At 36.6% G+C, this 14,017-nt stretch overlaps 1 protein-coding gene across 4 annotated transcripts in view; it reads left to right on the top strand.

The window, feature by feature from the left end:
- Window positions 1–14,017, top strand: part of CDK8 (cyclin dependent kinase 8) — a 140,450-nt gene that overhangs the window by 84,880 nt on the left and 41,553 nt on the right. For all 4 annotated transcript variants that reach the window (XM_039473339.2, XM_010333855.3, XM_003919732.3 and 1 more), the window contains exons 3-4: window positions 4,245–4,355; window positions 8,978–9,118. Coding sequence is in view for 3 of the 4 variants with exons in the window: in XM_010333855.3 (XP_010332157.1) it covers window positions 4,245–4,355; window positions 8,978–9,118 (252 nt within the window). In the remaining variant the exon portion in view is untranslated. The remainder of the gene's footprint in view (window positions 1–4,244; window positions 4,356–8,977; window positions 9,119–14,017) is intronic.

Here is a 14,017-nt window from a genome sequence, read left to right as displayed (position 1 = left end):
TAGTTACTTTCAGTATGAAGTCTTTATTCTCAGAGACTTGTTGTCTGGTTAATCAGATAGATGAACCTTTTTTTTTTTTTTTTTTTTTTTTTGAGACAGAGTTTTGCTCTTGTTGCTCAGGCTGGAGTTCAATGGTGCGATCTCGGCTCACCCGCACCCTCCCACCTCCCAGGTTCAAGTGATTCTCCTGCCTCAGCCTCCCCAGTAGCTGGGATTACAGACATGTACAACCACACCCAGCTAATTTTTGTGTTTTTAGTAGAGACAGGGTTTCTCCATGTTGGTCAGGCTGGTCTTGAACTCCCAACTCAGGTGATCCACCCACTTTGGCCTCCCAGAGTGCTGGGATTACAGGCGTGAGCCACCATACCTGGCCCTGTGAAATTTTTTTCAATTGATATATAACGAAGTAGAAATATTTTTGTTCTTTCTGTTTTGAGATGGAGTCTCACTCTGTCACACTGGCTAGAGTGCACTGGCGTGATCTCAGCTCACTGGAACCTCCACTTCTCAGGCTCAAGTGATTCTTCTGCCTCAGCCTCCCAAGAAGCTGGGATTACAGGTGTGCGCCACCACACCCAACTGATTTTTTGTATTTTTTAGAGATGGGTTTGATCATGTTGGCCAAGCTAGTCTTGAACTCCTGACCTCAGTGATCTGCCTGCCTTGGGCTCTCAAAGTGCTGAGGTTACAGGTGTGGGCCATTCACCCTAGTCACAAAGTAGATTGATTTTATAAAGAAAGCAGTGACCTTAGTTCATAGATCAGAAATCAAAGAGTGGGTTGTATGACCTCCTTTAGTTTAGTTGTGCCTTTTGTTAATTTTCACAATCATTTATTCATGTGTTCACCAAATAGTTAATAAGGGCCTCTGTGGTACCAGGCCATATGCTAGGAGCTGGCAATGCAGCCATGAGAATAAATACACAATGCCTACTGTTGTCAAGTTTACTGCCTGGTTTGTATTTAAGACTTTTTTGTCTCTGGATTATAAAGATACATAATCTGGACATAATCCTTTCTTCTAGGATGTTAGCTCTTGGGAGATACTGGTATTAGACCATAGTAGTTAAAAGTACTGGCTTTGTGTTTTAAAAGTTACTTTATTAATTGCTGGTTCTACCACTTCCTAGAATGTACATACTTGGCATCTGGGAGAAGAGCTTAATCAAATGGTTGCTGCAGTTTTTTGAATACAAGAATGAAATGAAGACTTTCATTGGAGGTGAAATTCAGGAGACACTAAGAATAACTTTATATCTAGGTTCCTAATAATTGTGGAGATCTTTTGCCAACACTTTGGAATTTGTTGGTTTTTCTTATAATGTACACCCTGCCAATTACTAGAAAGAATTTGAAATAGCTGTCTAGCTTAGGACTGTGTTCCGATTTTGAGATAATAGGGAAAACCACTGAACTAGAATTAAAACTACCTCTTTGAGCCAGGTGGGAGATCCAGGATTATCAAAAAGTCTGGACTTTCCCTGTCAGATTATTTACATTGTTTATTAATTAGGGAATGGTCAATTTTAGATACTAGCTTTTAGGTTTCTGAAAATTGATAATATAATCACCAAAGTCTTGTAAGTTTGAAAATTATATTCTAAAAGCAGAAATAATATAACCTTGCTGCTGAATAAAATAATATTATAATCTTGCTCCTGAATAAAATAATTATCACACCAGAGAATAATCTTTAATATATGACTGATTATTTAATTGATTTACGGAAGTAAATTGTAATTGTCTTTGCGGAAGTTCATTTCAAAGCCCCCAGTATAGTGTTAACTTTATGTTGATTCTTATTTTTGTAGCAGTATTCTTATAAAAGGCACTGAAGTTACAAGTTTTAAATCTTGATTTTCTCACCTGGCTGTCCAGTATTTGGAGCACATTTGGAAGGCACTGTCGAAACCTGTTTTAACTGATAAAGGCATTGTACTGGGCTTCATGAGACTTTTTGTTGTTGTTGCAGTTGTTTTTGCTTTTGCTTGGCAGGGGTAGGGATGCCTTTTCCTGAATGGATTGTTAGGCCACTTTGGTTATCATAAAATAAGGAGATAAAATATTTTAAATAAAATAATATTCTTTTATGAGAGGAGAAAACACAAACCCGTGAAAATATGCTCTCCTTGGATGCTTCTCTCTGTTCTTTGTTATTTTATGAAAAGTTAACAAAATTTTAATCAACTTTACTATGTAATTTAAATGCCTGAAATTAGGTACTATATCTTATAGGGTTGCACAATTTAATTTTCATGTGATAATTGGTGTTAATGAATGTTGCATCTTCTAATGTTGCAAATAATCTTTGATATTTTCTAAAAGGGATTACAAACTACAGATTTAAGTTCAATTGTATGTGACGTCAAAGCCTAGCAACTCGTAGAATGGGAGAAAGTTTTGTAAATCATTTATTTGATAAGGCATTAGTATCTAGACTATGTAAAGAACTCCTACAACTCAGCAGCAACAACAGAACAATCTGATTTAAAAACAGGCAAAGGACTTATTAAATAGACATTTCTCTAAAGATGATAAGCACATGCAAAGATGTTCAACACCATTAGTTGCTAGGGAAATGCAAACCAAAACCATGGCGAGACACTACTTCATACTCATTAGGATATATGTTAATTTTTAAGGACAAAAAGGAACAAATAACCAGTGTTGGTGAGGATATAAAGAAATTGGAACCCTCATGCACTGCAGATGGGAATGTAAAATGCTGCAGCTGCAAGTTTGGTGGTTTCTCAAAAAGTTAAACATAGAGCAATAATTTGATCTGCATTTTCCACTGTTAGCTTTATGCTCAAAGCACTGAAAGCAGGGACTCTACAGGTACTGATATACCAGCATTCATAGCAGCATTAATCACAATAACCAGAGGCGAAAGCAACCCATGAACATCAACAAATGAATGGATAAACAAAATGTGATATATGCCGGGTGCGGTGGCTCAAGCCTGTAATCCCAGCACTTTGGGAGGCTAAGGCGGGTGGATCACAGGGTCAAGAGATCGAGACCATCCTGGTCAACATGGTGAAACCCCGTCCTTACTAAAAATACAAAAAAGTAGCTGGGCATGGTGGCGCATGCCTGTAATCTGAGCTACTCAGGAGGCTGAGGCAGGAGAATTGCCTGAACCCAGGAGGCGGAGGTTGCGGTGAGCCGAGATCCTGACATTGCACTCCCGCCTGGGTAACAAGAGCGAAACTCCATCTCAAAAAAAAAAAAAAAAAAAAAAAAAAAAGTGATATATATACATATGCTTACAGTGGGATGTATTTACCCATAAAGAATGAAATTGATACTTGGTACATCATGGATGAAGATATTAGGCTAAGTGAAATAAGCCTGGCATGAAAGGATACATGCTGTATGGTTCCACTTACATGAAATACCTAGATTAGGAAAATTCTTAGGGACAGATAGAGTAGAAATTACCAGGGCCTAGGGGAAAAGGCAGTGGGGTTATTGTGTAATGCAGGAGTCTCTGGGCCAGCACTGGTACTGTTAGGAACTGGGCTGCATAGCAGGAGGTGAGCCACAGGCAAGCAAGCATTACCACCTGAGCTCTGCCTCCTGTCAGATTAGCAGTGGCATTAGATTCTCATAGGAACTTGAACCCTATTGTGAACTATGCATGTGAAGGATCTTGGTTGCATGCTCCTTATGAGAATCTAATGCCTAATGAATGATGTGAGGTGAAACGGTTTCATCCCAAAACCATCCACCACCACCCCCTTGTACCCTGTTTCCATTGTCCGTGGTAAAATTGTCTTCCACAAAACTGGTTTCTGACGCCAAAAAGGTTGGAGACCATTGGTTTAATGGATTCAGAATTTCTGTTTGGGATGACAAAAAAAAATTCCAAAATGGATAGTGGTGATGATTACAGGACATTGTGAATTTACTTAAAGGATGCCACTGAATTGTACACTTAAAAATAGTTAAAATGGTAATTTTCATGTTATATATATTTTACCACAACCAAGAAATTAAAATAACCAGCCAAACAACCACAAAATAGATTTACTCAGATATACCTGTTTAGTGTCTTTTTCTCACAGATTTTTTTCTCATTTGTTACTAAAGCATTGATCTCAAAATTGTGTGGGTGCTTATTAGACTTTTAAGATTGATCACCCGGGGTTTATATTGCCTTTGAATTACAAATGGTGTGGGCTTTTTAAACATTATTTTGTGGCAGAAATTGTTAATGGATCTCCTTTATTTTGCAGTTACTTCGAGAGCTTAAGCATCCAAATGTCATTTCTCTTCAAAAGGTGTTTCTCTCTCATGCTGATAGAAAGGTGTGGCTTCTGTTTGACTACGCTGAACATGACCTCTGGGTAAGGTGAATTGTTGGCAGACTTGAACGATTGGTTTCAGTCAGAGATTGTTAAGAGTAACTAAAAGCAATTAGGTGTTCCACTTATTATGAGACTTATGTTTTTAAAATAAAAGTAACCTCACAGAATGTGGTTGGTGGCATTACCAAAGCTAGAGTATTTGGCTTTGTATTATTACTCTTCAGTCTTGTCACTTTGATCATTTAACAGATACTGAAGAAAACAATAGACTCTAAAGAGTGTTCAACAAGTATTCATTATTGCTTCATACAGTTTTTTGACCAAATAAAAAGTAACTATAATCATTATGAAAATTTGCTCTAAAATACAAAAGTAGCATATTTCCTTTTATTCCATCGTATAAAGGGAATATAAAATGAGAAGGTGGTATCCTCATGAAGGACAAATATGCTCTCTTTGGAGAGATCTAATAGTTCTACTGTTATTTATCATACAGCGTTAGGCAAGTCTTTTAGTGGCTTTGAAGCTATAGTTTACCCCATCTATAAAATGTAATACTTTCTTGGCTTTTTTTTAAACAACGTTTTTCTGAGGAACAATCTTGTATTTGAAAAATTTTATAAATGAAACATACAAATGTAGGAAACTATTAACTATTCACAATTGAGATTTAATATTCTAATTCTTGTTTTCATTGGCATTAATTTAATTTAGTATAGTCATGCATCATATAACATTACTGTCAACTACGGACTACATACATGATGATGGTCTCATAAGATTATAGTACCATATTGTTACTGTACCTTCTCTTTGTTTACATATGTTTAGATAATACACTTAATTACTATTGTGTTGCATTGCCTTCTTTATTCAATACAGTAAGATGTATAGGTTTGTAGCCTAGGATCAGTAGGCTCTACCATATAGCCTAGGTTTGTAGTAGGGTCTATCATCTAGGTTTGTGTTTCGACAACTGCAAGATCACTTAACAATACATTTTTCAGAATGTCTCCATTAAGTGATGCATGACTGCATTTTACTTACTTGAATTGGGCATAATCTTATATTGGAAGAATTATTTATGGATGAAAGCTTTATTACAAAATGAGATTAGTGTAAAAATAAATTTTAACATCTCTTGTGACTTTTAATTATTTTTTTTGTTTTCTGACCTATGATAAGAATAATTTTAGGCCAAGTGTAGTAGGTCACACCTTGTAGTCCCAACACTTAGGGAGGCCAAGGCAAGATGATCACCTGAGGGTTTGAGACAAGCTTGGGCCACATGGCAAGACCCTGTCTCTACAAAAAAAAAAAAAAAATTAGCTGTGCTCAGTGGCACATGCCTGTGGTCCCAGCTACTCATGGGACTGAAGCCCAGGAAATCGAGGCTGCAGTGGGTCCTGTTCACACTGTTATATTCCAGCCTGGGCAGCAAAGCAAGATGCCATCTCCAAAAATAAATAAATAAATAAATAAAGAATATATATTCAGACTCAAATATTTGAAGATTTCTCAAAATCAGGTTATTACAGTTTATTCGTTCATCTTTTTTTTTTTTTTTTTTTTTTTTTTTAGATAAAGTGTCACTGTATCACCTAGGCTGGAGTGCAGTGGTGCCATCTCTGCTTACGCCCAGCTAATTTTTATGTTATTAATAGAGACAGGGTTTCGCCACGTTGGCCTGGCTGTTCTGGAGCTCCTGATGTCAGGCGATTTGCCTGCCTTGGCCTCCCAAAATGCTGGGATTGCAGTCATAAGCCACTGAGCCCAGCCAGTTTATTAGTTTATCTAATGCAATGCAGAAAATGATGCTCTATTGAAAAAAAATTACTGTAAAATAAGAAATTTATCTTGTCTAAGTAGCTGAAATACAAATACCAGCTTCAGTATTTTGCAGTTTACTAAGCAGATTATTTTTTAAATTGGTATTGGAGGAACTTTGAGGTAACAATAAAATTTGCTCTTTTATTCAGTATAACATTTATGTTTTTAAAAAACCTGAAACATTACCTTATGGATAAGACTTTCTGAGATATATATATATATATCAGAAACATATTCACAAAATTTACCTTCTTATCAATCTGTAGAAAGAACATCTATCTGTTAATACAGATTATAGTTTAAGAAACAAGTAAACCAAACCTCTAACATTACCTTGTGTTAATTAATTAATAATTACTTTACTCCTGTGAACTGCTTTTAAATGATATTTGATAATATCTTTAAACATGTATTGATTTGCATACTAATCTGTATTTACTGCATTAGCATGGTCATGCTTTTATTACATATACATGAAATTTTCTCCCTCTCTTTTATGAAACTCTTTCCAAGGTTCATGCTGGTTATTTTTTCTTCTTTTTTTAAATCTTTGGGTCTAATATTCTGTTCTTTTACTTCAAAAGAAATCTAATCAAATCAACCCTGTTAAATCAGGGTGGCCAGTATTAAATTGAATGCTCACCATACTGAGCCTCATAAGAAATAAAGTCATATAATTTAAACTTAAGGCATTTTCCAGGATGGTTATAAACAGAATTTGTGATAAACCACAGTAGAGAATAGAAGATAGTATAATATTTCACTCAATATGACTTCTGGCCGCTGGTTTGTAATATTTAATTGTACATGTTGGTTCAATGATTATACTTTAGCAAATTATATTGCATGTAATATTGTACAGTGCATATAAGTAGTTCATTAGCTTTATCATCTTAATATTTAAGCCAAATAAATATTTTTAATGTTCATTTTTATAAAAGAAATGATAATTTAGCCTACTGAAACCCACTCCTTTATCTATTTTAATTGGAATGTTGAAGTGAATTGGTAGGGGTTAAGCAGCAGAGGGTAACAAGGCAGCTGCAATAAAAATAGTTGTTTTTAAAAATCACTTAGGTGCTGGTGAGATTTCATGGTATGTATACTTTGCATTTGTTATGTAGCCCTGGAATATAAAGAAAATGACAGTAGGAAGTGCCCCCACTGTAGTTTCTTGTCATTTTAAAACATTGGTTAAAAAAAAAAAAAGCCACTTGTAATACTATTGAAGAAATATGTATGAAATTGATTAATTACCTTACCTCTCCTACGTATTTGTTCCTTTCATTCTTACTCTGGCAGGGTTTTAATATTTTTTTAAGGTGCTCTATCTTTACCTGTTTTTATTAAGCTTGGAGAGAGCCAAAGAATCTTCTTCTTAACGAGAACAGACTTGATTGTCACATCATATTTTAGGACAGGTGACAAAACAGTCTAGATTATTAAATTGTTTTAGCTCTGTTTTGTTTGTCTGCTATTAAATACCTTGAAAAAACGGCTGAGGAGAAAATTAAAGTAGATTAATGCCGATAATTTAGATTAATCATGCTACATGTGTGCAAACTGCTATACTTTACCTTCTCATAGATATTTGCTATATATTTTTACCTTTCCTCAGTCGTTATTAGTTATTTCTTATTTGTGTCATATTCTATATATCATAAGTAAATAGCAAGTGAAAATGTTAACTTATAATGTTAAATATGTCTTATTTTTATTATGTTTACTAATTTCAAGAGTATGCTTAACATTTACTTACAAATATTGGCCAAGGGTCTGCTCTGTGCAATGTTAGGTGTCAGGGATATGCGCAGTGGTGTGCAAGGCATAGTTGACTGCAGCCGAGTTACAGATTTTCCTGCAATTTAAGAGTGAATCTAATTAAGATAATGAGCCCTATCAAGAGCATTTGAAAGTTAAAAAAAAATTGTACATTTATTTATAATTTTTCTGAGTATAAAGTTGTGCTTTGTTTTGCTGGATGTCCAACAACATTATACATAGAAAGCTTCGATGTATGGTACAAGACAGTTTTTTTTTTTCCTCAGAATCTTTTATATTTCTACATTTTTCCATTGTGAGCTGGTTCATCATTTCTTTGTGCTTGCATGTATTTTATTGAAGCATCTCCCCACTTGCTTTCTTTATAATCTATGTCATAAATAGGTTCTGGTTCTATGCCATGTCAACTAGCCAGAAGTATCTCTTGAATTTTGTTCTATTTTTTTTTTCTATTTTATCTACCAGATAAATAAGGATCAAGTATACTCTGAAAGTAATTGATTTTTAATTATGTTTTAAAAATGAAAACACAGGCTGGGTACAGAGGCTCACACCTGTAATCCCAGCACTTTGGGAGGCTAAGGTGGGCAGATCACAAGGTCAGGAGTTCGAGACCACCCTGGCCAACATTGTGAAACCCCTTCTCTACTAAAAATACAAAAAAAAATTAGCTGCCTGTAATCCCACCTACTTGGGAGTCTGAGGCAGAAGAATTGCTTGAACCCAGGAGGCGGAGATTGCAGTGAGCTGACATCATGCCACTGCACTCCAGTCTGGTGACAGAGTGAGACTTCATCTAAAGAAATACATACATACACAATATTTCCTAATTCCCTATTGTGATAATTTATTTCCTGAAATGCTATCATATGCTTAGGAAATGGAGTTTTAGCCTCAGTTATTAGGGAATTTTAAAGTTATTTATATTATTCAGCAGAATATGAAACTGTATTTTCCTAAGTGTTTCTTTTTCTGTTAGGAAAATATTATATATCAAATTATTTTTTCCTTTTTTTTAAGCTTCTGGTGATATTTTTTCTTTCTTTCAGCATATAATCAAGTTTCACAGAGCTTCTAAAGCAAACAAGAAGCCAGTTCAGTTACCTCGGGGAATGGTGAAGTCACTATTATATCAGATCCTAGATGGTATTCACTACCTGCATGCTAACTGGGTGTTGCACAGAGATTTGGTAAGTTGATGTGTAGTTGGTTTAGACTAGAAAGATGCATTACTGTTGGATACTTTTCTAGTTGTCTGCAGATACCAGTGCTATATGTAGGCCTGCAAACCTTACAGAGGTAGCGAGAATGGCTACATTCTCAAAACATGGCCTAGTAGTGTGTTTTTATATAATGCATTCTGCTTCTCTGACGTACACTAGATGGTATTTATTTTGAAGTGAAAGAAGACACATTTGTTTTCCTAAGCTTCTGTTTGCTTTTAAGTTCATAAATAAAGCATTGGCTTGCTTTACATTGATTATTAGATGGTTCAGATACCCGTCTTTCAAATTCTTTAGTTTCTGAAGGGAAGGCTCATTTACCATATATGTACATTTTAAAATGTGAACACCTTCCTGCCAACTGAAAATTAAGTTTTAAAGTTTTGATGTTTATAGTGTTTGAACAGTAGCTACATATGATACTAATATATGTAGTAATAGGATATTAACTCTCAAGAACATTGTTCAGAAGCTATATAACAGGATATATAACAGGATGTAAAATAATACAGCTGCTGTGGAAAGCACTGTGGCAGTTCCTTAAACAATTAAAAATAAGATTACCATATGATCTAGCAATTCCTCTTCTGGGTATATACCCAAAATAACTCAAAGCAGAGTCTCAGATAGGGATTTGTATATTTATGTTCATAGCAGCATTATTCACAGTAGCTGGCCAAAAGATAGAAACAACCCCAGTGTCCATCAGTGAATGGGTAAACAAAATGGGGTATGTACATCATGAATGGGTAAACAAAATGGGCTATGTACATACAGTAGAATATTATTCAATCTTAGGAAGGAAGTTCTCAGCCTGGGCAACATAGTGAAACCCTATCTCTACAAAAGTAAAAATTAGCTGGGTGTGGTAACATGCGCCTATGGTCCTAGCTACTTAGGTGGCTGTTTGGGAGGGTCACTTGAGCCCAGGAGTTTGAGGCTGCAGTGAGCTGTGATTGTGCCCCTACACTCCAGCCTGGGCAACAGAGTAAGACCCTGTCTGTAAAATAATAATAAAAAAAAAATTCTTTTGGGGAATTTTACTTAAGGATGAACCTTGAGTACATTATACTAAGTGAAATAAGCTAGTCACAAAACGATAAGTACCATATGATTCCACTTTCATGAGGTACCTGAGTAGTCAGATTCATGGAGACAGAAAGCCAGAGCTGGGAGGAGGGGCAAGTCCCGGGCATTATTGTTTGATGGATACAGAGCTTCAGTTTTACAGAAGGAAAAGAGTTTGGAGATATATGGTGGTTGCATATTATGAATGTATTTAATACTGAACTATACACTTAAAATGTTTGATAAATTTTATGTTACGCATGTTTTACCACAGTAAAAGGAATTGGGAGAAAATGTGTTTAAGTGATCTGTAATAAGGAAAAGTTGGGTTTGTTAACCTGATTGGATTCAATTTGGTGATTTTTCTAAGCCCAGTCAAATAACAAGACATGATGCATCAAAGTTGTTTTGATACTTTTTGTATAGAAGCCCAGGTTTGATTTGGCAATGGTATCTGAACTGATGTCTGAAAAACTAGTCCTCCTTTCTAGATACGGTTAAAACACATTGGGAAGGGCATGAGTGGGTTTTCACTACCGAAGCTTGTGTTGTGACCATTTTGAGAGCATCTAGACAAGTTCACTAACTGTGGATATCTGGCCTCTTTCTTTTTTTTTTTTTTTTTTTGAGATGGAGTCTTTACTCTGTTGCCCAGGCTGGAATGCAATGACATGATCCCAGCTCACTGCAACTTCCATTTCCCAAGTTCAAGTGATTCTCCTGCGTCAGCCTCCCAAGTAGCTGGGACTACAGGCATGCATCACCACACCCGGCCAATTTTTGTGTTTTTAGTAGAGACGGGGTTTCCATGTTGGTCAGACTGGTCTCAAACTTCTGACCTCAAGTGATCCACCTGCCTTGGCCTCCCAAAGTGCTGGGATTGCAGGCATAAACCATTGCATCCGGCCTGGCCTCTCTCAGTATAATTGATTTCAGTAAAACTTCAAACTGTTTATTATAAAACTTTAAAAAGATAGGAATGCTTTTCTCATTCAGTTTGTGAAATAAATTTCAGTCAGTTAATATTTCTTTTACTGAGAAGAATTCTGTGATGAATGGAAAAAGTTGAGGCAAAGCATGATGGCTCATGCCTGTAATCCTAGCACTATAGGAGGCCAGTGTAGGAGGATTGTTTGAGGCCAGAAGTTAGACACTAGCCTGAGCAACATAGTGAGACCCTGTCTCTGCAAAAAGAAAATTGAAACACACTGTCAAATATGCTGGTATTTGTGAATTTAAGTGGAGACCGGTACTGTAGTCCAACTAAATTCCACTTTTCTTTCCCTATCTCACTCCTTAAGCTTATTTTCCAGCCAGCCCAGAGGGTGCCCTGCCTGCCTGAATCCTCTCTTCCCTTCATCTTCATAGCCTGAAGTTAAAGCTCTCTCTAGTCACCCTAGCTGAAAATGAGAATGTTTACATCTAAAATCCTATTACAGCTACTTTGAACCACCCATGGGGCACTTACTAGTTTTGGTAATATGGTAATCTATTTTGCTTATAATTTCCTGAGGGCAAAGACTGTGGATTACTCTGTGTTTGTATCCCTCCTGGTGCCTAACAAAATACACAATTTGTGTATATAATATTGCCTAACAAAATACACAATTTGTGTATATAATATTGCATATGTTTGTTGAATGAATGAACTGGCTTACTTGTAACAGAAACAAAGTGGCTCCCAAGGTTTTTCTGATTTTATCTAATGCTTATCCATATCTACAGACATATTCATATCCTTTTGCATTTCTTTTTACTACCCTTTTATCTCTACTATGATTTAATGCAGTGAAATGGTACAGAAAAGCTTCTCCCCTCCATACTGCATTTTAAATCCTTTCAGCTGCTTCCCTCTTACTAGTCAGTTCAAAGACCATTCAACTAATGATAATGACCTGTTGATCTCTTTTATTGCCTTCTTCTATGCAGTATTTTTATTTCACCCAATGAAATCTATTTGCTGATCCTTTTTCTATTTGTTCTCATATTCTCTTCATGTCACTTATTTTTCCCAATTTTTTTCTTTAATCTTAAGGTTGGAACATTACTATCTTAGTTCATACACATCCCTCCTTTTATTCAAAAACATCTTAAGCAGGTGTCCCCAAACTTTTTACACAGGGGGCCAGTTCACTGTCCCTCAGACCGTTGGAGGGCCGCCACATGCTGTGCTCTTCTCACTGACCACCAATGAAAGAGGTGCCCCTTTCTGAAGTGCGGCGGGGGGCCGGATAAATGGCCTCAGGGGGCCGCATGCGGCCCACGGGCCGGGCCGTAGTTTGGGGACGCCTGATCTTAAGGTTCCTTCCGAGCAAATTATTTAATTACAAATAAGATGGCAATGCCTGCCTTCTTCTAAACATGCCAACTGTTTGAAACATGAAACCGGGCGCAGTGGCTCAAGCCTGTAATCCCAGCACTTTGGGAGGCCGAGGCGGGTGGATCACGAGGTCGAGAGATCGAGACCATCCTGGTCAACATGGTGAAACCCCGTCTCTACTAAAAATACAAAAAATTAGCTGGGCATGGTGGCACGTGCCTGTAATCCCAGCTACTCAGGAGGCTGAGGCAGGAGAATTGCCTGAACCCAGGAGGCGGAGGTTGCGGTGAGCCGAGATCACGCCATTGCACTCCAGCCTGGGTAACAAGAGTGAAACTCCATCTCAAAAAAAAAAAAAAAAAAAAAAGAAACATGAAACTTATATATTTCACTTTTACACTGCATTTAACTGACCAGTCTGTTACTTGTCATAATATATTTATGGATGCTCCTTGACTTACAATGGGGTTGCATCTCGATAAACTCCTCATAAGTTGAAGGTATTGTAAGTCTAAAATGCATTTAATATACCTAACCTACCAAACATCAGAGATTAGCTTAGCGTATCTTAAACATGCTCAGAACACTTTACTCAGCCTACAGTTGGGCAAAATCATCTAACACAAAGTCTACTTTATAATCAAGTGTTCAGTATCTCATGTAATTTATTGAATACTGTACTGAAAATGAAAAATAGAATGGTTGTATGGGTACTGGAAGTACAGTTTTTACTGATGCATATTGTTCTCACATCAGCTTAAAAGACAAAAAATTACAAGTCACACCATTGTAACTTGGAGACCATCTCTAATTTCTGGCTCATATAGTTGCTTATTTTGGGGCTGCTTTTATTTTTTTAAGTATTTTCCTTTTGTTTTGAGACAGGGTCTCACAGTGTTGCCCAGGCTGGTCTTGAACTCCTGGGCTCAAGAGACCCTCCTGCCTTGGCCTCCCAAAGTGTTGGGATTACAGGCCTGAGCTACCATGCATAGCAATTTTGCAAATAAATTATCTAATGCACTTACTATTGGCTGTATTTTTTGCGTTTTGTTGAAAGTATTCATAAAGCCGTATTAGACCATAGGAATGATTTATACTTAAGTCAACATCTAAGTATTAAAGACTTGGTTTTGATGTATTTTCTAAGAAAGTTAAGTGAAAATAGAATAGTAGTTATATGACCGGCTCAGTAGCCATTAATTTTTGTAAAGTATATGTATTAGAGTTCTCCAGAGAAACAGAATCAGTAAGATAGATAGGTAGAATCAGTAGGATGGATGGATGGATGGATGAATGGATGGATGGACAGATGGACGGACAGACAAGATGGATAGATGGATAACAGGGCATTTACTAGAGGAATTGGCTCATGCAATTATTGAGGCTGAGAAGCCCCATGATATACCATCTGCCAGCTGAAGAAACAGGAAAGCTGGTAGCATGGCTCAGTCTAAGTCCAGAGACGTGAGAACTAGGGA

The sequence above is a fragment of the Saimiri boliviensis genome, chromosome 16, assembly GCF_048565385.1.
Source record: "Saimiri boliviensis isolate mSaiBol1 chromosome 16, mSaiBol1.pri, whole genome shotgun sequence".
NCBI lineage: Eukaryota > Metazoa > Chordata > Mammalia > Primates > Cebidae > Saimiri > Saimiri boliviensis.
This window is presented reverse-complemented; position numbering and strand designations above follow the sequence as displayed.